We start from the raw sequence: 25395 nt of genomic DNA on the forward strand, positions 1-25395 counted from the left end.
AGGATAGTTCTATTTCTGGTTTTATCGTAAGAATGCGCATTCATGATGAGAGATAAGGCCTGAGCATTAGCATTCCTAATTCAAGAAGTAAGTATGATTGATTGGTGCACAGAAGACTCCCATGGGAGACTTTCAGTCATGGGAGACAAAGACATTCTATAGCATCTATGTTTTTAAAATGAAAGCTATATTAAATGTTGATGGGTCCTGTCCTACTCTCTTCTGTACATACTTTGTAAGAAGCTAATTCATGTATCTCATACTCAGAGTTTAAATATTAAGAGACTGACACAGAAAAGCTATAAAAACATTTGGAAAATGCAAAGCATTTTAGGTATACCAATCATTTATTCTGGAGGAGTGTATAAAGACAAAAAACATTAAAGACATCTATTTATTCAGAGCCAGTATTCAGTATCAGTTTAAAGTGTCCTTCTCAGCAGAAAGAAAAAAACTATATTAAAATAAAAGGTGAAAATGCAAAGCAGATTTAAATCTCCAAGCAATATTTAATCTTGACAAGGTTTTGAGCAGTTAATTGAAACATGACTAAAATCCAGTACACAGTTATAGTTATCACAAACCCTGTTTTATAAAAAGCAAGTATAAATACCCACGTGTTTTATGAATAAGGATAAATAATAATGTATCCATTCTCTTCAGTAGAGCTCCCTGATATTTTCATCTACAAATCACTATAGTAACAGTTTTTATTGCAGCCTATCTCAGGGACAATTAGTTTTCAAATGAAGAATAAATAATAAACAGAAGAGGAACTGACCCTTATGTCTGATTCTTGAATTTTTTGTTCTTGGTTCAAACAAATGAAGCCAAGGTTCAAATTACCTATGCGACAGTGATATCAACACAATACTCCAGCTGTAAATAAAGCAGCCCCACTAAATTTCCTGTCCATTTGCAGAGGATGAGAACAGTCTCTCAAAACATCCAGCTAAGATCCAGATCGCCTCTAATACAATGAATGTGCATAGTTACACAAAACAAGCTCATGACTTTTCTTTAATAAACCCTGGTGATTTCTGTAGTTATGTCACATACCTATCATTGTTCCAATATAGCACTGACTCAATAAACATGGAGAGATTCATTATACTTGCAGAACATTTGACTATTACGATCAGTCAAGCATTTTTACCTAAGGTAATGGAAAGGACTAACCACCAGACTACAAAACTTTTAGTAAAAAAAGGCAGACAAGCCTATATTGTGCTAAAGCCAGGCAACTTCCACCTTTCATAATATCACACAATAAAACACTACTTGTAACATTTTGCATGGTGAAATGTATTTTCCACCTAGACAATCTCTCCCAGGATGCTGCTATTACTAAATTCAGATTTTTTTTTCTGTCAATGCTAAGCAGAAAAATTACAATTTGTTCTTCTCCTACAAATCAGATACATCTCAAGTGTAATTCCCCAAATTAATTTTGTTGAACTTCCCACAAAATTAATTTTCCTCATTTTGAGAGAGTAGGTGAAAGAAGTGGATAGCTCTAGTAAACTACAAACCATGTTTTAGCCCTGAGCTCTGGGAAAGAAACAAAGCATATTCAAAATAATTCTTTTTCCACACTCTACACACAAGTATGCCAAAAGTAATTCCTCAACATTGAGATTTAAGCACTACTAATGGTACTGGAAACAACCAGTCATTTCCCATAAGCCACTGAAAAGCTATCTTGTGATAGATAACACTTCGAACCATCAAATGTGGTATCAGTATATGTTTGAATAAACAACATACTGAAAGAAATTCTCTAGAGCTGAAAACCACTCCTTAGCACCTTGCAGATATCAATGCCAGGGTATTAAAGACATCTTGTTCTTATGTTTGTGGGGAAGGGCCAGCATATTCCCAAGCTGTGACTGTGCACCTCGAGCAACAGCCAACATCATCCATTTGCGTGCAACTGAGTTATTTCATGCACCACAACCTGTGTGAGAAAACTCCTGGGAAACCAAACAGGCTCTCCAGGCTCCTGTCAGCCCAATGACAAATACAACTCTGAGTAATTTCATTTGCAGGCCAGTTGTGTAGTGTGGCTACATACAGGGGACACTCGTTTATTGCCCAGTTGGTTGAATTCTTTCCAGATCTAACATATACAGCTTAAGTGACTATGATTAACTCACAGCTCACTAGTGGCTCATTTCATGCATAGAAAGCCATATGAACAAAGGACCAGCAAACAGATTTGCACCTACTCTGAGAATAAAAACCTTTGATGCAGAAAACTTTTCCAGAGTCAAATTGCCACTGACTTTGGCTCAGATTTAACCCAATCCAACTTCCAGATAGAGGATGGCTTTAGTAAAATGGGGTATGTGGTACACTGCACACCTATGCACTAGACAGAAATTTATCTTTGTGAGAAATGGGAGTAGCAAGTTCCTTTTTCACATTCTCACTAATCAGTAGTGGCTACTGCCCCAGGATGGTGGCAGCAGCAGGTGATTGTATTCTAGGCCAGCATCCAATCAGCTTTGTTACTTCTGTACTTGCTCTTTTATATACTTTTCAACCCTACAGAAAGACATTTGCTGGACTTTCCTTTCACTGTTGGCATCAGTCAAATGCCTGTCATACATTTTTTTTGGGATAAACATCAGCATTTGCAGTTGAGGCTGGTATCATATATCTCAGCAGACAGGTTGGACTCATTAGCATCCAGGAAGGCCACGTCACCAGAGCAAATACAGCAGATCTGAACCAGACATACACATATAAAAGAAATACTGCTCACGTGACTTCAAGGAAACTGACAAGAGTAGGGGTCTTTAAAGGCCAGGAGGCCAGCAGCAGACCCTCAAGCAAACAGAGCAAAAAATAACCCACTGCATAAGGCTTGCCTGGAAAGGTTCTGGTAGCAGGGACTACAAGAGTGGCTTCTGTGAGAAGCTGCTGAAGCTTGCCCCATCCAACAGAGCCAATGCCAGCCAGCTCCAGAACTGACTTGCCACTGGCCAAGGTGGAGCCAGTCGGTGATGGTAGTAATGATTCTGTGATAGCATATTTAAGAAACAAAAAACTCCCAAAACCCAAGTGATTGCACAGAAGTAAATGTGTCCAGAGACAGGAGTGAGAAAATGTGAGGGAAACAACTCTGCAGACACCAAGGTCAGTGCAAAAGGAGGGGGGAGCAGGTGGTCCAGGTGCTATAGCAGAGATTCCCTTGCAGCCCACGGTGAAGGCCATGGTGAGACAGCTGTGCCCCTGCAGCACATGGATGCCACCAGGGGAGCAGTGATCCACCTGCAGCCTAGTGGAGGACCCCACACCAGAGAAGGTGGCTGTGCTCAAAGGAGGCTGTGATCTCATGGGAAATCTGTGCTGGAGCTGGCTCCTGTCAGGACCTGTGGCCTAATGGAGAGAGGAGCCCATGCTGGAACAGGTTCACTGCAGGACCTGTGACCCCATGGGAGGCCTACACTGGAACGGCCTGTTCCGGAAGGACCCGAATATAATTCCTGGCTGTTTAGCTTTCATGAAGTTACACTGGAGGGGGACTGACATACAGGGCTCTACAAAGCACACAAAGACAGCCACAGGGACTCTCTGTGTTGTATTCCAGGATTTTAGTAAGTTAGAGAAGTGGAATGTTGCCACCCACAGAGATTGATACTTGGAGAAAACATTAGACTGGTTAAAAGGTTCAAATTTGGGGATTTCAATAATCAGTATAAATGAGAGTCCCCATATTAGAAAGCTCGGAATAGTCCTCCACACTGGAAGTGAAAAGCAGTATTATTAGTGGAAAAGACTTCAAAGATGATATGCATTGCATGATCTGTGTGCCAATACCAGAGAAAACTTTTCTGGCTTCATATATCATGTAGAAACTGAAAAAAATTCCTTCTCTTATCTGCAATCAAACAGAGAACAAAAACCCCTTGCAGGGGGTGGTTGGAAAGAAGGAAAATTGATTTTCCTGTCATTAGCAATACTGCAAAATCTCATAGTAAAAAAGCTGAAGATGCATCTTTATCTAATTGCTACCATAGGACAACATTAGTTCAGCTTGGTCACTAAGTGCAGTGAATACCTTTCCCAGCAGCATAACAAACAAAAATTGCTGCAGAACCATCTTCCCCTTCCTTTTGCTGAGAAGCTATACAGCAGTATCTGTGACCTTTTCTGTTACAGATAGAATCTTTGTGCTATAAAAGTATGGCTGAAGTCCAGTAATATATGTGTTACTGATTAAATATACGGCAATTCTTTAATTTTAAAAGCATTCATTTTAAACCTCTCCCTCAAAAGGGCTATTTGAAATGCTTACAGCTTTTCTTGCTTTTGGAGGAATCCTCCCATGACCAGGGACCAAATACTGGCAGTTCACGACTCACAATTTATTCTCATTGGTTTCCAGTCACATAGCCTCATTTCAGTTTTTTCTTCTGAAAAGTAATAAGCTTTCTTCAGAGGAACATCAATTTTATCCTGTATATAAAGCAAGCCAAACATGCTCAGGTGAGCCAGGGCATGGATAGAGCCAGAGCACAATATCTATAACTAATTCACTCACCTGAATGCTCCCAGGTTGACAGAGTACTTTGAAACCTTAATCTGCAATCATGGCTTCATGGTATTTCATTTTGATTCATTATCTCAAAATGGAAATCATTAAAAACCCTCTATAATCAAACATTCTCAGCATCCTTAGACATTTAATTTCCTTCGTAGTCTGAAAGTAGTCACTAAGATAGTAAAGCTTAAAATAAGTGTCCACAAATAAAAAGTACATGCAGCACTTTAATTATGAGGCTTTTTAAGATGGCAGTGTTGGAATCAATAAAATTTAGGTGCTATTGGTCTCCTCTGTTTTCCTGTGCATATAAATGGTATGTTTAACTGATGTGGTGACCTGTTCACAAAAGAAAGCTGCCTTTTAAAAACATTCTGGCATTATTTGTCTCCAGCAAACCAACTAACACCAGTTTGGCAGTTTAATCTAACAACTTTGGAACTATTGCACTGACCTCAAAATGCACCTCTACCCACTGAAAGTGCCATTCACATTATGTTCCATAAAAAAGTAGCAGCCCAGACAAGCTGGATAATTACCTAACATGGTAACAGCAAGAATTTAAAAACAGATAATTTAATAAATATACATAAAAGTAGAGGAACTTAAAGTTAATATTTTTAATAAATACGGGGTTTTAAACAGTGTTCACAATTTCTCTAAAGAGCACATCCTGCTCACTGTGCTAAGTCTGACCATAAAGCAGAGAACGGACAGAAACTATTGTCCTGTTTTCTTTCCACCCTTCCTAACTGGGGATGGCATGGGTTCCAAAAAAGTTTTCACTCAGATCACTGTTTCGCTGTTGTGGTGGATTCACCCTGGCTGCATGCCAGGTATCCACCAAAGCCAGTCTTAGCTGGGCAGCAGAGAGAAAATACAATGAATGGCTCATGGATCAAGATAAGGACAGGGAGAGATCACTCACCATTTACCTTCACAAGCAAAACAGACTTGATTTGGGAAAATCAGTTTATTTTATTAACAATCAAATCAAAGTGGGGTAATGAAGAATAAAAAACTAAATCTTAAAACACCTTCCTCCCACCCCTCCCTTCTTCCTGAGCACAACTTCACTCCCAATTTTCTCCACCTCCTCCCCTCCAGCAGTGCAAGGGAATGGGGAAAGGGGGCTGTGGTCAGTTCATCACATATGTCACTGGTCCTCCTCCTTCCTAAGGAACAGGAGTCCTTACCTTGCTCAAGTGTGGGGTGTCTCCCATGGGAGACCATCCCCCATGAACTTCTTCAATGTGAGTCCTTCCCACAGGCTACTATTCTTTACAAACTACCCCAGTGTGGGTCACTCTTCCATGGGATGCAGCCCTTCAGGAACAGGGTGCTCCAGTGTGGGTCCCCCATGGGGTCACAAGTCCTGTCAGTGAACCTGATCCAGTGTGGGCTTCTGTCTTCATGGATGCACAGGTCCTGCCAGAAGCTTTTCAGCACGAGCTTTCCATGGGGTCACAGCTTCCTTTGTGCATTCCTTCAAGCAACCTCTGCTACCCCGTGGTCTCCAAGGGCTGCCTCACCATGGTCTTCACCACAGGCTGCAGGATCTCTGCTCTGGTGCCTGGACCACTGCTCCCCCTTCTTCTTTACTGACCTTGGTGCCTTCAGAGTTGTTTCACATATTCTCAGTCCTGCCTTGAGCTGCAGTTGTGCAGGTTTTTTTCTCCCCTTTTTAAATTGTTATTCCAGAGGTGCTACCGCCATTGGCCTTGGCCAGCAGCTCTATTGGACATAGGGGAAGCTTCTATCAGCTTCTCACAGAAGCCACTCATATGGGCTCTCACCCAAAGCCTTGCCATGCAAACCCGAAGACCTGTGCACTACTCACAGGACGACCAAAAAAAAAAGCTGTCTATAACTGCTACTTTAGTTCCAGTTGCTTCATATTTGAATTAGCTATAGTCCTGGGACTGCCACTTCTGCTTCTCCATCTTCACACCTGACATTGATCTTGCTAGCCTGGGTATTAATCTTGGACAAATGGGTAGTTTAGGTGAGACAAAAGCAATAAAACCAGATTGATCTCTTTAAATGCCAACAATGAGATTTTAGCAGTCTTCTTAGTGTTCATCCCTCAAAGATTTTCACACAAATGCAGTTACTACTCCAAGCATCCCTAGGGATTTTTTCTTCCTCTTACTTCGGTTGATGGTTGCAATCACCATTTTGCAGTACACATAAACTAGGAGCAACTGTATTCCAACTTTTAAATCTCTAAATATCTCGGTCTGGTAATTTTCCTGCAAAAACTGACGAACTAAAGGAACTGATAGAGTCTGCAAGATGGAAAAGTGTTGTTCACAGCAATCTGTACTTTTCTCAACCAGGGCTCCATGACTCTAAAGGACATTTTACCCAAATACGGATTAGTGGACTGTATTATTCTTGTTTAGGCATTTATTCTAACTCCAAGTGGCTCTTGATAATGGGACAGAAAACAACAGTTAAGAACAATGGGGTTTTTGGAAGTCTACTGATCCTAGTATTGCAGATCGAACTTTATTTTCAATCACGGATGTAATAAGCCCACGAGAGGTGCTGGCAGGGAGGGGCTCGGCCAACAGCGGGGCCGCAGCTCCGTGCCCAGGGTCGCAGGGCAGCTGGACAGCTGGCCGGGACCCGCAGCAGGGTCCCCGGAGGCCGCCCAGCGCCACCGCCCCCGCGGCCCCGGCGCTCCGCCCCAGCCGGCCGAGGCGGGGCCCGCCGGCTCCGCGGCAGCACGAGCGCGGCCGCCCGCGCTCCGCCCCGGGCCCCGCTCGGCGGCAACGCGGCGGGAGGCGCGGGGGCCCGGCCGGAGCTGCTGCGGTGCTCCCGCCGGCGAGATGGGGCTGGAGCCGCTGTTCCAGGCCTGGAGCTACTTCAGGCGGAGGAAGTTCCGGGAGTGCGCGGATGTCTGCTCGCAGCTGCTGGAGAGGCCGCCCGGCGAGCAGGTAGCGGGGGCCGGGCCGTGGCGGGAGGCGGCGGTGAGCGGCGGCAGCGGCCGCGTCCCGGCTGCCTCAGCACCACGGGACCCGTCTGTGCCTGCTGCAGCCGCCGGAGGGGCCCGTGCGATCCCCGTCAGCGAGGCAGGGAGCGCTGGGCCGCGCCGGGCTCCCGGAGGAGCAGGAGGCCGGGCAGCGCCGCCTCTCCGCGCTCCCCCCTTCTCTCCCGCGGCTGGAGGCGGCGAGCCGGCCCTGCGGCTCCTCCCCAGACACGCCCCGGGGGAGCCCCTCCGCCCCTCCGGGAGAGAGCAGCGGCGCCGCGGCTGTGTGGTACTGCCGGAGTGCTGCCGTGATGACAGCCGTGGGGGACAGGATCCTCAGCACGAGAACTTTAACTCACTCAAGAATTTGCGGAGTTAAAGGAAGAAAATCTAAGAATAAAAATAGGGTCTGCTAGGGATGTTCCTGTTTTTTTAGTGATATTCAGATACCATAGCCCCTGTATTGACTAAATCACATAAGGGTAAGACAGGTGCATTTTAGCTCAGCTTACGTACGAGCCCTACCTTGGCACAGAAGGCGTTTGCATAGGTCTCTCTTTGCTCTTTTTCCAGCTGCAGAGTCTCTGGAAACGTAGGACATATTTTTCAATACCTACATATTTTCTCACCCTTCTGTAAGAACAAAAAATTTGAGAAAGTGTTTTTTGGATTAATGTTTACATGCATGTAAACATGTTTTATGCCATACTTTAAAACCAGTAATTGAACAGACTTCATCTTAAACACTTTACAGTAAATGTATCTTTCAAAGCATCCTGTAGACAGATATTTTAAGAATCTTGAACACAGTTCTTTTCATCACAAAGGACAAGTCTTTAAGGAAAGCTGCATGGCCACACAATAGCGTAAATATAAAGCACCATAATTATTTAAACTGGTTTAGGATAGATATTTAAAAGGGGGTTTTTTTTATGTTTTATGCTGTAAGGCACCAACAAGAAGCCATCAGCAGACACATTTTTAGTGGAGAAAGTATTCCAAAAACATTGTTTGTGAACCCTAAATGGGACTCAGTATTAGTTCCATGGTAGTGCTGTACTATTTATATGTATTACATTATTGGGTCTTTACATATGTCATCTTTGCATATGGAAGGAGACATTTGATTTGTGAAAGAAACTCTTGAAATAGCACAGATAACAGCAAATATGCTTCTGTTGCTCTTAATTTATAAAGTTTTTAATGAGTAAAACATTTTTCAATCTATGATCTCAGCATGGGAATGTAAAGACAACTTCATTTCTTTTGTGCTTAAGCTCAAGTATAAAATGGTAATGTTACACCTGTCAATTCCAAACTTCTGCTGGGCTGTTTCCAGTAACACTAGTAAGGAATAAGTGTGTAAGGCTGAGAAAAAATTCTTATGAGGAAATTAACAAAACAGCAATGAGAGGATGTAGTTGGATAAGGCCTTGAGCAATGTGATCTGGTGGGAGGTGCCCCCGTCAATGGCAAGGGTGGGGTGGAACTAGATGTTCTTTAAGGTCCATTTCAAATCCTTCCCCTTCTGTAATTCTCTGATGTAGATCCTAATTGGTTTTACTTCTTCCAAATATGGAACACACATGGTGAAACATTTAAGTGCATAAATTAAATTGTTTTCTTAGACAAGGTGCACATTTTCCTTAGAGAACAAGGACCTTATATACCACCAATATGACCACCTAATTTATATATACCACCTAATTTAATCTTTGAAATGTTCACACCAGCCTATAAGATTCATCTTTTATAAGAATGAAGGAGAAAAAACATTCAAGATAATTTTCTTTGACAAATGGTGGAGGGTGGGGTTGTGAACATTGTCTATACCAGATCAAATCGTAAGCTCTTAGAAGTCTTACGTGAAGTCTCTGAATTTTAAGATCAGGCTTCATCACTGTTTTGAAAAAACTTTCAGGCCACAGTTGCGTGCAAATGGCTGGACTTTATAACTTCAGTATGTTTGTTTCAGAACTGTGTTCCTATTCACAGTTTTATGTGAAAAAGGTACTCTTCAGCAGCAGTGCATTTCAAACCTACCAGAAAGTTCAGGTGGAAGAGAGGCAAATATGATTGAAATATGATTAGTTTGGTTCTTGCCTCATGTAATCTTCTTGAGGAATCCTTATTAAGAGCTCATTTTAAGCAGGAATGAATGACTTCTAAAAGTATATGAAAGTATGTCTACTTGAGATTGGGAAAAATCAGGCTTTCTCTATAACATTAAAAAATGCCTGGCCAGACGTTTCAGTCTTTGTCTGAAAAGATTTCATACAGCAGTGTTCAAGTAAAGTTTGCAGACACCAAGTGGATTTTACTCTAAGTACTTCATGTAAGGAGTAACAATTTAGAGATTTTTTTAAAAGAAATAAAATAGTTGGAGAGATGATAAATAAATGGCAATTCAGTGTGTTGTTTCAAAAGAATCATGGAGTATACTGCATTCATGGAATGTAGTGGAATGGCTACACAGCTCTTTTCCATCATTCCTCCCTGTTAGGTCAGACAAAAAGCACTTCTCTTGACAGGAGAAAATGTAGCATTATTTATACCACCTGTTCATTGTGGTCCAGCAGGTTGGAGAAACCAGGATATTGGTTAAATAACTTTCAAGAGTGCAACTTGAACCAAACTCAGACCAGTTCAACATACAAAATGTTACACCTAAAATCTCTTCAACAAAACATTTTTTGATTATCTGATTAGATTATATAACTTTAACATTCATGGCAGACTTAACATGGAACATCATTTCTCTCTGGCAGTTAACTGTGTTCATGATATTTAGATTTTACCCTTCTTATTGTAATGAACTTACAATCCTAATATTTTCTGGTTATCTGCCCAAGTAAGCTTGTGTTTATTTTATTATTATGCTTCTCATTTGTAAAGCCTTGCAGGCGTTTTCCTTACCCACTCACTTCCAGCTCATTACTTTCTAACACTTCATACTTTCAGGTACCAGTCTGCCCTCTTTACCCTGCTAAACTTCAGGCATGGAGTAAAGGAAGTAGTAACATGCCTCAAGAATATGTTTTATGTGTCCTCGAAACCTGACAAACTATTTTGAACTTACTTAATACAACAGAATGGAAAATTGAGTCATGTTTATGGATTGTAGCATATATACTTTGCATTTAATAAAATAATTATTTTTCTAAAACCTTTGAAAGATACTAAGATCCAAGGCTGAACACTGATGTAATTAGAACTCAATTAAGTGACATACATTTTTTAATTCTCCTGGCTCGCCTAGTCTCATCCTATTTTACATTATTCTGAATTTATTCCAGTAGCAGTCTATCAGTTAATCTGCTGTAGTTGTGAATATTAGGAAAGTGATTTATGATTATTTTATTTCCACATTAATTGAGAATGCAGGACCATTCTCAGGCAGATTGACTGATTTCCTGCTATCTCTGTTACTTTTGAAATGGCATGTTAATGAAATCAGTAGTTCCTAAATATTTTGATTGAACTTTAATTCTGTCATCTTCAGCCACCTACCAGAAAATGGTGCTGTTTTCCATCTGTGTGAATTACATTAGTAGTATTTTAATATAAGACGGCAAATTATCTAAAATGAGTATGTATCATTTTTGGTACCTAACCCAGTAAGTGTGGTTTATAATGCTTAAAAATACATAGCACTTCTAGCAGATTTAATGGTCAAACTCTTAATGGTAGCACTTCTGCAAATCAAACCCACGATGTGTCCTGTTGGCCACCAGGAAAGCAGACAGACAAATGACAACACTTACAGAAAGTTTGGATTAAGTGAGCTGCTGTGCAGCACAAGGGAATACTCAACGGCTGTAATCACTGTGCCATCTGTTCTTATCCTCTTGTCCCATATTCTGCTAAGCATGTGCTTCCCAACCTCTGCAACCAGGGAAAGAGGGATCTTGTAGGAACAGTAGCGTCTGTCACTGTTCAGGGACTCACTTCCTTGAACAGCATGCATTAGGATATAATTTTAGCCACAGGAGTTGATGTCCTTTAAAGACATGCCCAGGGTGAGTTAAACAGTGACTCTTACAGGTCAGAACTTTTTCATGCTCAGGCAACTGGCCTTCTCCTTTCTAAGACGTGTAATGTAACACCAGATAAGTAAAGGAAGAGACTAACAATGCATGATTGGAGAGTGTTTTCATGCCTGAAAGAGTTGGCCTTTCCTGTCTGAAAGCCTCCACTTTTTTCCCAGCTTATCTGCTAAATGATAGCACCGGTCCTGCTCTATTGTATCTTTCCCAGAGCTATGGGATGCTGAAGCCCATTTTTTACAGTGGCCTTAGAAGTAGGCGCATTTTTGCCACCACACTTAAAAATGTAGTAAGAAATTTTCTTGACCGGTATGTCTTGATCTCTGTCGTGATTTACCACTCCCTGTACATATTGCTTAGTAATCAGGATATGTTTCTATCACAAATATAATGATAAGACGTTGTCCTTTAAGAACATGGCAAAAGATGATATAAAAGTCTTAAACAGAAGTTTACTGATGATCCAATCAATAGTCACATGTAGATACATTTGGAGGCTGTGTAATTGATGCAGAACTCTCTTTGAACCCTTTCACCAGATGCAGTAAGCCCTAAGAGGTTTTTAAGGTACTGTGTTGACCTTTTAGCTAGCTGGGCATGAATCAGAAATTTTCTTACATAGCAGTATCAAGTACTATGCCACTATACACCTTGAATTCTTAAAGAGCACAACAGAATTGAAATGTTTTAAAATCAATGAAGTTTTCCTGAAGAATTCTTAGTAAATGACATTGTGGTAGAAGAATAATTAGTTGCTACTGAGTTACATCTTGTGGAAGATTGCCATTTTTTTTTCTATAAAATATCCTGTGCCTTTCTTCATTTAAGAATTAGGAATATAAATGGTATTGGTGGAATTCACTTCTAAGCTGACATTCTTATCTTAGGATAAATGAAAACTGTATTTTGTGTGACTAGCATTTGGGCATACAAACACGTAAAATACTGATGTTCAGTTTAATTATTTCCTATTGTAAGCAAACAGGCCTTGTTTCTGTGTTTATAGTAATAGCATGACCTAGAGGAAATACAATCCAGGACTGTCTCTGTTGATCATCCTGATTAGTCACCTAATCTGATTACTCTTTGTGTTCCATATGTCAGATTCAAGGCAATAAACAGAACCCATGTATGAGGCCTGCTCTAGTTTAACAATTGAAAAAGAATTGCCTAATATAATTAATAGACATATAGTGGATATTCTTCCTTTAACTTGATTAGTAGTCTTGTGTGAGGATTTGCCTTTGTTCCTTCATCCTTTCTTCTCCCATGTTGAACTTTCAGCTGCTATTATTTGCATACTTATTTTTGTAAGGTCATAATAAAATTATCACTGTTATGTTTATGGGCACTGGACTTGATTTGAAAAAGCATCTTCAACTGAAATCAGTTATTGGTGCAAGAGGCTGTAAGTTTGTGCATGAAAATAGTGATACTTGCAGTGAAGTCATTGTACCTGAGTAAAGGTTTGGGGTTTTTTTCCTGTGTTTCTGCTCTTAATCATTTGAAGAGCATTTTCAGAATATAATAATTTTCATATTCTGCATGTATTATATTATACTCACCTGAAATTAATTGTAGAGTGAAGCCTTATTACAATATAAGGTATGTAATATATTCCCTCTTCCAGGCTATGAGTGTCAAAAAACTTAATTATTCTTAGTATTTTTGGTATTCAAATAAACTGACTTTATATTTTAATATTAAAGTGCCCTTAGTGGATTTAGGGGTCTGGATTAAATAGTTCCTTCATTGCTTTTACAATCTTTTGAATTTCAAGGGAGCTTTATATGTGTAAATGAAGAACAAATTTGAGCTTTTGTTTTGAGAGACAATCTTACAGGGCAGTGCTATTTGTTAATCCTCTCAAAGATCTCTTTATTTGAAATCTAGTTCCAGTGGATTACTTGCATGACTAGCAACTGCTGGATCCACCCATGTTAAAGTATATTATATTTTAATGTAATTTTTTTTTTATTCCATACTTTTGTTTAATGTGAGGGTCCTCTTACCTTCTTGACACTTATTTAAAATCTGAAGTTACTTCTTGTCAAAAACTGAAAGAATGTATTAACATGTATGAACAATGCATACTCTCCCCTACATTTGTGAGAGAGCAATGGTTTTACTTAATATTATTGATCAACTCTACTTTTTTGCCAAAATCATGAGGAATGTTATTTCTGAATTTTGTAGTAATATAAGTGCTCCTACATAAGCAAATTTGTTTGGATTTTTAAAAATTATTTTTTAAACTAATGAGCAGTGCCTAAAGTAAGGTACACATTTGTAACATCAAGGCATTTTTGTATTAGGGCGGACAGAATATTCCTAACTTGTAGCACATATGGTATGGAAGATCACCTACTGCTCTTGAAACCATCTTCGTATGTGCTGTAGCATGCAGACACAATGGGGTGAATAAAAAGCAAGCTGAAATACCTCAATGTCCTTTATTACTTATTACATAAAAGAATTTGTAGTTTATTTAATCATACAACTAAAATGCAAAGCCAGTTTCAGTGCCTTAGTCAGGCCCTGGTACGTCACAGTCAACTGAGTTTAATCCCTGAATTAATGTTTAATTCCATGGAATACTCAATGTGTAAGACATGTTATGCATTCTAACACCAGTTAGACTTTTTTGCTCCAAATACAATCCTTTAAAAGCCACAAATTCCAGTACACTACAGAAGGAAGGTGTCCTTCACCAGTATTCCAGATCCCTGCTGTCATAGCATTTACTGAGTACAAATGTTCAAATTGAAAGAAGTAGACCATGTCTCATACTACAGAGGGGTTAGCTTGACATTGCCATTCTCATGGGGGAACAGAAGCCAGCTCTGTGTCTTGGCTGCAAAACAAGCCAGCAGCAGGACAGTGCTTGAGCTGGGAGAAGACATTGGTGGGGTCTAATAGCAGCCTTCTAGTACGTACAAGGAGGTTATTGAGAAAATGGAGCCAAGGACCACTTGCAGTGATGTAGGGAAGTGAAGGAGGCATTGGCTTGATACAAGGAAAAACATTTCTCCATAAGGATGGTCAGCAGTGGAACAGGTTGCCCAGTTGCCTTGTGCAGCCTCCATTCTTGCAAGTTTTCAAGATCCAATTGGACAAGGCTTTGAGCAACCTCGACTGGCCTCATAGCTGACCTTGCTTTTAGCAGGACTTTGGACTAGAGACCTTCATAAGTCTCTATAGTCTGAATTACTTGAAGATTGTATATTCAGTCTGATGTAGTTGGTTTAACTGGGATAGATTTACACAATGCCAGATACGCAAGAAATTTTTCCCTGCCTCCAGGAGCAGAAATGATCTGACACTACAAAAGACTAATAGTGATTTAGAGAAAGTAACATCTATCTCCCACCTTTGTTGTCTAAGCTAAAGTAATACATTAGGAAAAACTCATCCCCAGTCCCTGGAAGTGAACAGCAGCAGCACTGAAGGGTAGTTTAAATATTATGTAAACACGATAATTACACATTAATTTGTGATAAACCTATATTTTTTCCTGTCAGTATTTACTCAATTTTACCACAAGTTTTCAAGTAGACGCAAGTTCCAGCTTTTTCATTTATAGTAAACTTAATCTGGTGGCTTTTCTTTTGTTTTTTTGGGTAGTGCAATCGGCTGTTAATTTGACATTTATTCTACTTGCAATATTACTGTCCAAATACAATGAATACATCATTTTCATCATAAAAATGCCATGAAAAAGTGCTGAAATTTTCTTTTGTCTTCTTGAGTGGTATCATTATGATCACCAGCAGTAGCTAAAAAAAGTGTGCCAAGATGGATTTTATTAAGTAGGCATTCTAAAGCCCATGGTGCGATAATCTGGTTAATTTTTAGGAGATTTGCATGCATCTTCCAAGTTCATTTTCTTTTAATCTACCATTTTTCAGCTTCATAGTGCTTGAATGTTAATTTAAGATTTGGCTAGCATGATCCAGCAGAAGCAAGAAAGCAAGGGTATCAGAAAGATGCACTTAATGCAAATTTACTTTCATTGTGCAAAACATTGATTAGCTTCATCATGTGTGTAAGTTGAGATAATGTAATAAAATGGAAATTTGGATATATGTGTTGGAGAAAAAATGTTTGTGCAAAATGAGGTGGTCACGGAGTATAAATACATTTGTGTTGTTGTTTTTAGTATTTGGCATTTACATTCCTCAATTTCTGTTTTCTCCTTTTTCAGGAGCTTGATTCTGAATACAGTGTGTTTCAGGTAAAGTTCTTTCCATAAATACAATTATTAGATGGAATCATTGGGAAGAATTTCTGATATGCTGAATAATACTTGTTTTGTTGTTAAGTTCTCAGTAGCATAAATTTGGGTTTTGTTATTGGTAAGGCATTACATTTGATAAGGGGAAGATTTTTGGTATTTTGAACAGGCAGCTTTTATATTTGATAGAATTTTATTTCTCTCATGTATTTCCTGTATCTTTATTCAGCATTTCAGTACTTTCTAAAAGCTAAATTGAATCTACCTTGAACTGAATCACCTTCATCTGTAGATGAGATTAGGAAGAAAACAAGGTGCATTCATGGACAGAGCAATGTTTGTGCTCTTACGGCTTGCTTTCATGTTTTATTTAATGCACGTAATGGTGAGCTGTTACCCATGCTCTTCCTGCTCTTGCAGCTCAGGCTCCCTGCCTAGCTTGTGTAGAGTCTGGTAGCCCTGTAGGTGTATGGTGATGATTTGCTAAGTGATGGAAGACTGAGAGTAATTAATTAGTTTTCACTCTGCCCACATTAGCTCTAGATTATTGCAATGGCAAGAATAGTATTGCGCAGGTGATGGCATCTTTTGGCTCCAGCCCACAGTCAGAAGAGATTAAATGCAATGTGAAATGGTATCTTTAAATACAGGTCCATAACATATTTTACAGGTCTTTAATTGCACTCCATGAATTCATGCAAGTTGTTTACATATAGAATGGTTTCAGTGAAATACTACTGGATATCTTGAGTGTAATTACTACCCTGCACAATGTAATGTTCTGGGGTTTTCATTGTGTATGGAATAAAATTTATTATAATAAAAAGGATTCTTGGAGAATAAAAGCTCTTAGAAAAGTGTGTTACCATATTCAGAGAAAACATTTAAATTTAGATACCAAGTTTATATTTTTAATTTGGTTTTTGGACTTTTCAGGAACAAGAAGAAAATACTTGATTCAGTTACAAACTTCTCACAAACTGAGTGAAAAACCCATTTTTCACTTTTCTTTCTGGCGTTTAGACTTACATACTGTATACTGTATACTTATATTCTGTATCACATTTCTGTACCTCTTTAATTGCTATTAGGTGTTGTAAATTTTGTTCTGATTATGAGTTAAGCAAGCTAAATTTGTTATGTTGTGAACATGTGGGTTGTCTGAAATGAGCTATCCCTTTCCTTTTCCTACCGTATAAGTGCTGTTTCATAAAAATGCAGTTTATCTTCATAAGATCCAGACATGGTCCTTATCACAAAACAAAATTATCAGTCCCACAAAGAGAAAGCAGATAATCTCTTATCTACAGACAGATGTGTAATTAAGGAATACTGTGTGATACTTGATTTTTTTGTTGGCAGTGAAGCCTTGGACTAGGAACTTTAGACTGGAAGAGATGCCTAAGGAATCTATTTTTTATGGCAGATATTTGCCCAGTAATGCCACAGAGACATGTTGATTTTAACAACACATTTTCACATATTAGTTAGTGGAAAAATCACAATAATACGCTTACACCTATGTAAAGAACTGACCTCAGTTTTAGCAATTAGTGTAGAGGAGTTACTACTTCCAACTTCCAGGAAAAGATTGTTACTATGGGTGGATTTTCTTACTTCTGGTAAGAAATTGGCCTGCACTTGGCTGTAGAAGAGCTCTAATTGGAGCATATTCCCAGTATAGACATAGTTATGTTGCCTGCAGATATACAAGTCTTTGAAAAGAGCAGAGTACCATCAAGGTATTAAAAATTCAACAAACTAAATACTTCTATAGAATAATGAAAAACTGTTAAAGGTGCTGAACATCTAACAGAAATCTCAACATTAGTTAAAGGCTGTCATCCTACTACATAAGAAGAAACTAAAATAAAATAAAGCAGATCTGGATTATGACTGTCTGGCCTAGATTCAGATCATCCTGCTGAATTCCCTTCTCTTCATTCTTGAAGAAAGGTTTCTAATTGTGGTTGAATCGGCTGGCTGAAGCCCTCCTTTACTTCTGCTTGGAAAAAAGCACTTTTTAAAAGAATAGTTAAATATTTCAGCATTTTTAGATACACTATCTTTTTTATTGACACTTACAGATTTGCATAAGAAGTATGAGGGAAATCTAGAGGAAAAGACAGGATGAATGAGAAGGGTCTCATTAAATGATTACTTAAATAAGCCTGAGTTTCAGATCTTCTCATACCTCTTTACTTAAGGAACAAACGTTGCCATGAGTTTGACCTTTATTTCTATTAGGATAGCATCAGTCTGTTTCTATTTTGAAAGGTCTCCTTAGCCAATATTAAATATGCTTTTTCACCAGATTGCTGTACTCTATGTTAGAAAGGAAACAAATCTAATTATTTTGGCAGTGATTTTTACTCTGGAAAATATATGATGATCTGTTCAATATCCGATGGAAGATATGGGATTGGTCTTGTGACTTCCTTTATCATGCCACCTCTATGAGTACATTACAAGCATATCAAATTATCAACAGTGGATCCGCACTTTTTTTGTTAGTATTTCTATATGGCTGCCACAGATTTTTCTTGCTTTCTTCTTTCTTCCCGCTGATTTGGTGTCTTCACAGTCTGCACAAAGCTTGTCACATAGAGTTATGCTTGCCTTTCCACACTGCTCAGATTATCCTCCAAAGCATACAATGTAGTAATTTGTCAGTTCAGGTCACTAAAATATATTCCAATACTCTCACAATCTGAAATGCCTAGCGTATACATTTGCACAGTTTTTTACAGCTGATGCTTTGAACGAAGGACTTAGTTCCCTTTTATACCTTCATCAGACAGATGAATATACTCAGCTGTTTTAAGTCAATACCTTATCAAGCCTAATAAAACTGTGAATGAATAATACTTTTAAAAAGGTAAAAATACTGATTAGATTATTTACTTAGTGTCTTGAAGATATTTTACTTTTTACTTTATCCTTATTCAGGCTGCCTGGAACCTGAAAACACGAGCTTTGACAGAAATGGTGTATGTGGATGAAATTGATATGGATCAAGAAGGAATTGCAGAGATGATCTTGGATGAAAATGCCATTGCTCAAGTTGCACGTAAGATTGGCTTTCACTTGCATACATTGACTCAACAAGAGCTCTTTTGGTTGTCTCTTATGTCATCTACCATAAAATACTAAACTGGGGTGACCTGATACGCATTTAGTATTGGTAAAAATAGTGGTTTAGATTCTTTTATGGTTGTGTGGCAATGTTGAAATCCACTGTGTGTTCATGATGTAATACTTAGGCCTGTCAGACGGTGTTACAGTGCAGATACTGCAACACGCGTATCAAACAATGAGGCCCGTGGAAAAGAAATATCTATGGACCGATTCTTGCTAGATGTTTCAGAGATGTTTATTTCCCCAGCCACATGGCCGGGGCTCTGCCAAGGAACTGAGGCAATCCCGGGACCCGAGGGTCCCTCCCCGCGCAGGGGAACACAAAACAACCAATGGGGAACGAGGCTGACCAGGGGCAGGGAAACCCCGTGCCTCCCCCCCAGGGCCCCTCTCCCAGGGCTGCATGGCAGGGGGAGGGCCCCAACACGATGGGAATTCAGACCACGTTCAATTGTGTTTTGTCAGCTTTTTCTCTACGTTTGAGGAAATGTCGTGAGTATACAAGTGCTCATTCAATTTTTCCATCAGCACAGGGATTTCTTTTACTCCTTTCTGGCTTCTTTAGGTGCTGTGGGAAACCAGAGGAAAAATATCTGCTCTCACTGTACTGTGAATTTTATCCATACGCCTGTAGTGTAGGCAACAGTCAGAAATCCCATTTTAGCATCATGTCCTGCAAACATTATCTGATTTTCTTTCTTCTGCTTTTCTCTACTTCATTCTTCTTTTCTTTCACAGAGCAGTTCTTCAGCTCTGTCATTGTTTCTTCTACGCAATTCTTTTTCAGCTTCATCAATTCCCTTCCAAGTGGAAAATAATTAGTTGTCTTCCACTACCTTTTTGGCATTAATTGTATTTTTCTCTGTTTCTTTAGTACAGTCCACATGGCAATTTTTATGTAACTTATTAAGTGCTTTCTTGTCTGTATAGATGTAGGCAATTGCATATCTGTCTGATTACATTTTTTAAAATTCCCATTACATGCTTGGTCACAGTCAAGCAGTACTGTAGATGTGTTTATACATTGTGATCAACACTGATAATTTCAATCATTGATAAAATCAAGATAATTACATATATCTATCTTAAAACAGCATAGTAATATAATTTAGAGTTTTATTTGATTTTATGCCCCCTGTGATAGAGATTATCTTCCAAGAAAAATAATTTGATTAATACTATTTACGCTCTTATTATTATATTACGCTTATATAATATTATATGCACTACTATACGATTTTTCAGAAAGTGTAAGAACTTTCCAAAGATAGAGAACCCCCTGCAGTCTTTTGTAAATTATTACATTTGCTAGCTTTTTTCAGTGTGCCGTATCTTTAGTGGGAATTATCAACTATAACTCTACCTGTTGCTTCTTTGTGAACATTTTATGCCGAAGTTTTATTTTCAAACATATATTTCCAAAGTAAATAGTTAAATCTGTCATTAAGTCATCCAGTGATCTTTTCTTTGATAAGCTAAACAATCTTCTCATTCTGAGCTATATTTTTGAGTTGAGTCTTGAAACTCTTTTCTTAAATGCTTCTAGTTATCCACTTGTCTTTTGTAGTAACCAAACCAAACAATGGTCTGCTGACACACTGAAAACAGGTCTTTTTTCTACAGCTTCATTTTACTTTTTTTATGCATCTGTGGTGTTCTAATGTTACACTTTTGCAATATTACAGTTTTGCATGAAAGATAAGCACAGAAATTGCTAAACAGAGTGCAAGGAGGACAGAGCCAGTGGTGCTCAGTGACAGGACCAGAGGCAGTGGGCATAAACTGAAACTCAGGAGGCTTCTTCTGAACATCAGGAAACACTTAGTTTTAACTGTGAGGGTGACTGAGAACTGGCACAGGCTGCCCAGGGAGAGTGTGGAGTCTACCTCGTTTGAATTATTCAGAAACCATCTAAATAGGGTCCTGGGCAACTGGCTTCAGGTGTCCCTGCTTGAGCATGGTTTGACCATATGACCTCCAGAGGTCCCTTCAGACCTCCACCAATTTGTGGTTCTGTGATTACTCGACTTGTACATACGACTTAATAAAAATGTGTGCTTACTGACTGTGGGCTTTTTCTTTTGCTGTTTAAGTGTGTTAGCCATAGCTGGTCTTGACTCGGGTCTTTCACTGTGGCAGATCTTTAAGGATATCCTCCTCCACTAAAATCATAGTTCACAAACGTGAAACTGTGTAGCCACACCTCTCGTATTACAATTGGTATTATCTATACATTGCCTACTAAGCAGTTCAAATCCTGCTGCATCAGTTACATGTCCATTTCAGTTTTACATCTGCCCTTTCTTAGTTTCCAGATTAAACTGTCTTAATAATGACTTTGCTCTCGCTCATGCATTATTAAATAATTACTAAATTGTATTGGATCCATGGGAAACAACTACTTTTCTGTGGTTCCTCTTTACACATATGTAATGAAATCTTTCTTCCACCAGTTTTTATTTTTTTATAATTTTGCTGTGTTAATTTTCCATCAGTCTTGTTTATTAACAAAAATTTCCTAGAGCTTTGTTTTACAGAAAAATCCATTGTTACTTTTGGACTCTTAACACCATTAATTTTACCAGCTGATGTTGTAATCTTGTTTAAAAGTGTTACCTTGACAGCATATTTTTCAGAAACTTGTACTAATTGGCATTATGGATAATCACAGCTATTTCATTAACTGGGGAGTTAAAGGAGTCGTCTGCAATCATGACTACTGAAATTTCACTCAAATTCTGACACTTCTAGTGGCCACATGCACTACTGTGGCCTCTTATATTTATTCATAGCTTGGGATTCTCAAAGTAAGGACTGAGTTGCCTGGGGTGAGGTCAAAGGAACTATATCCTATAAGCATTCTCCCAATACACCAAAAACTCAAAACAATTGTAGTTATTAAAAAACATGTCTGAAAAAAGGAATTTTAATGTCTTGCCTCTTTTTTAGTACAGCAATAGTTAAAAAAGGGGTTCAGAATGTGGAAGAGTAATATGTTTGTCTGCTAGTCTGAAAAGTTGAAAACCACTTTCCTCATTTCTCTGGAGAGTGCCCCTAGTTATCATGTTAGAAACTGTGTTGAGTGAACTGTCCACCCTTTCTGTTGTGGAGTAAAAACGTCCAGATTCACAGGACTATAAAAGGCAAGTAAGCAATAGAGATCCTAAGTGTGTCCAGCCAAAAGGGAGAGAATCCTGTGGTTTTTTATTTATTTTAGCACCAGTTGCATATTTAGTTTGTTTTACCAAGGAGATCATTGTTAATACTGTTTTTTTTTTATTATTATTATTTAATGTTGAATACAGCTGTAGTCAGGTGGATATTTAGGGTTTATCTTGGGGAAAAAAGAAGGAAGGAAACTTTCTACCTATCAGTTTACCTTCAGTTCTTGGAAATGTTTGCAATAAAAGCAGTTCATAAGTATACAGAAAATACATAGAAGAGTAACAGTGAGTTGTCAAGAATTATCTGCATCAACTTAAATCTCATTTCTACATAGTAACAAGCAGTGAAGAGACTGGAAGGTATGGATGTCATATGTTGCTTTTAACTCAGTGTTTAAAACTGTCTCATAGACATTCATTTAGCAGGTTAGAAAAACTGCCCAATCAAATGTCAGTGAATGAAAATCTATGTGCAGGAACTAGTAATTCTTAATGATCCACTGTCAGAACAGAAGTATGTGAAAAGGGGAACCCTTCATCAGTTCACCTGAGCTCAAGCCAGTTCAGTATTTTCATTGATGACCTTTGGATATGGATGAGTTCACACTTTACAGAGGTCTAAATTGTGGGTGGGGGTCTTACTAGGGTCTAATGACACGAGATACCATTCTCCGTCTGCTCTACAGGTGAAAGTTTAGGTTTACTTAAGTCTGGGTGCCAGATAGAAAATATACCATTTCAAGTTAGCCTGGTCTCATTGTTCCAGAAACCTTCTTACTTTAGCACTTTCTGGTGTTTCTAAGATGTTCTTGACAGTTGTTTGGGTCAATCCCAGTAGGCAGCTAAGCGCCACACAGGCGGTGGTTTGTTATCCCCAGGTGGGATGGAGAAGAGAATAGAGAGGGTGAAAGAAAGAAAACCGTGTTCATTGTTTGGCAGGTTTCTTGCAATAGTCTATCAATTTATCAGTAGTAGAATGCAATATTTGGGGTTTATCTTCTTTGTTTAGTTCTTTGTCCCTCAGTTTGAATAAAGAAATTTCTGGCTTATTGTTTATCATAAAACACAATTATGTTTGAAGTCCTTTGGACGAGAGAGTAATATCTCAATGTGAAATGAGAAATGCTCTTATTTTGTAGGACCAGGAACATCTTTGAAACTTCCTGGAACTAGCCAAGGTGGAGGCCCCAGCCCAGCTGTTAGGTATGTGATAGTTTATTTTTCAAAGTGTGACAAGTTAAAAATGAGCAAATCATAAATTTGACTTCTGAACATGAAATGCTTCAGGTATAACTGTTTAAAATCTCTATCAAGAAATACTACTTAAGGATAATGTACTTAACATCTTCAGGCCAGTAACTCAATCAGGAAGACCTATTACAGGATTTGTGAGACCCAGCACGCAGAGCGGACGGCCAAGCACCATGGAACAGGCGATAAGAACACCTCGAACAGCTCTCACAGCTCGTCCAATCACTAGTGCTTCTGGGGGATATGTCAGGCTGGGCACGGTGAGTTGCTTGCCTCTGTTCTCAGAATGGAAGATTTCTTGGTCATAGTATCTGTCACAGTGACACTGTAGTTTACTTATAAGCTGCATCTAAACTCAAGTTTGAAGGAGACAAATATTTTTAATTTTTTAAATTCTTTTCAAAATAGAGTTTGAAAATACTTCTTCTTGTGTGTTTTCCTAGTCTGTTTATATAAAAAAATGTACATAAATTCACAATTTCACCAGGATTCATGTAAATTCCAAATTCACAGGCTCTTTGAGACATTTTTATTCACAGAAGGCTGTGCAAAGACTATGATATGATTTCACCATAAGTGTCTACTACAAAACAATTGCAAAGCACTCAGTGTCTGTCACTTCAAAAGATAAGGAGAATAATCTATACTAGTTTTATCCCATTCTGTTGGCAAAATTAATAAAATGCAACCAGCAAGAATATGTAATACATATTAACATCACATTAATTGCAAAATGTGGCATCTTGTCACTATTGTGGGTAGGAGCTAATCTTCCTAAGTATTTCTTGGAAGATTTTTTTTTTGTATATCCCAACTACCAAGCTACATGCTTAGGCACTCTATGGAAATAATGGGAAGAGACAGGGGAGAAAAAAGGAAGAGTCTGTACTGCACAATAGAGCAGTGAGTCTGCACATGTTTTGTTTGAAATTTGGGGTTTTATTTGTATACTGATAATATTTTGAAAATCTTCAGGAAAAGTGTAGGGGATCTTCCCACTTAAAAAGCTTCTTTTCCCCCTCAGGCTTCAATGCTAACAAATCCAGATGGCCCTTTCATAAATCTGTCTCGACTGAATTTAACAAAATATGCTCAGAAACCAAAACTGGCAAAGGTATGTAACTATTTTAGTTAGTGTTGTGATATCTTTTTCTTGTTTTCTGGTGTCATTGTAATGTAACTGTACGTAGGATTGGGGATAAAAACAATGATGAACAGTGGTTTAGATATGAACTTCAAAACACCTTTTGACAGTGTTTATCAGGCTTGAAATTGAAGGTATGTCTAAAGAGGTTATGGTGAAAGTATAACTTAGGAAAAACATTCATATATGAAAAAATATTCCACTGGTAAATAACTTTGAACTGTGCATCTAGGAGTGATGAAGGGCAACTAAAAAAAAAAAAAGCCAGGAGCAAAAAACAGCAGAAGTGGTTTAGTGTCTGAAAATGTGGTTCTGTCTACAAATAGATGGCAATCCCGGCCTAAAAATGTTCACATTTGGATATTTTCCTTTGCTTTTATGGCATGGTACCATTTTTTTGTTCCGAATACTTCTTCAGTTAAGATCATCCAATTGATGGTCAATGAAACTATCTGACAATAGAACAGGTTTATCCAGGTTATCTGCCCAACTTACAGGTTTCAGCTCTGAGTGGCAGGGAGCTGAAAGTTGTGTGAAGATTCATCCTTCTGTTGCCTTTCAGTTTAATCTTTCCCCAACACAACCAGTTAGCCATATAGTTGAACATGTTTTCTGTGCATAGTGCATTCACAAAAACAACTGTTGGGCTGAGGTCAACAGCTCATTTTGCACAGGGTGTCAAGCAATTATCTCTAGGGAGCACAAGGTATCAAACACACTCTAGAGGGAGCTGTATTTGGCTCTCAGCGCGAAGGTGAACAAACCAGTATGAATGCAGTCTATTTTGAGAAACATAGTGGTGAACACTATTAAGAAAACCAGCAGTATCTAATAGTGTGCTGGTGGAAATTAGCTCTTCCAGTCCAAAACTTTGGTTAACAGTTTTTCGTAAGCG

At 38.7% G+C, this 25395-nt stretch overlaps 1 protein-coding gene across 2 annotated transcripts in view; it reads left to right on the plus strand.

Annotated features, from left to right (window-relative positions):
* The first annotated feature begins 7279 nt into the window (after window positions 1-7279).
* Window positions 7280-25395, plus strand: part of TTC8 (tetratricopeptide repeat domain 8) — a 43889-nt gene continuing 25773 nt past the window's right edge. The window contains exons 1-6 of one of the 2 annotated variants that reach the window (XM_069018052.1): window positions 7280-7491; window positions 15774-15803; window positions 18753-18873; window positions 23245-23308; window positions 23457-23616; window positions 24381-24470. In XM_069018052.1, the coding sequence (XP_068874153.1) occupies window positions 7384-7491; window positions 15774-15803; window positions 18753-18873; window positions 23245-23308; window positions 23457-23616; window positions 24381-24470 (573 nt within the window). In that variant the 5' untranslated portion in view covers window positions 7280-7383. The remainder of the gene's footprint in view (window positions 7492-15773; window positions 15804-18752; window positions 18874-23244; window positions 23309-23456; window positions 23617-24380; window positions 24471-25395) is intronic. The other variant, XM_069018053.1, reaches the window with a different exon arrangement.

This window comes from Aphelocoma coerulescens, chromosome 5 (genome assembly GCF_041296385.1).
Source record: "Aphelocoma coerulescens isolate FSJ_1873_10779 chromosome 5, UR_Acoe_1.0, whole genome shotgun sequence".
Lineage (NCBI taxonomy): Eukaryota > Metazoa > Chordata > Aves > Passeriformes > Corvidae > Aphelocoma > Aphelocoma coerulescens.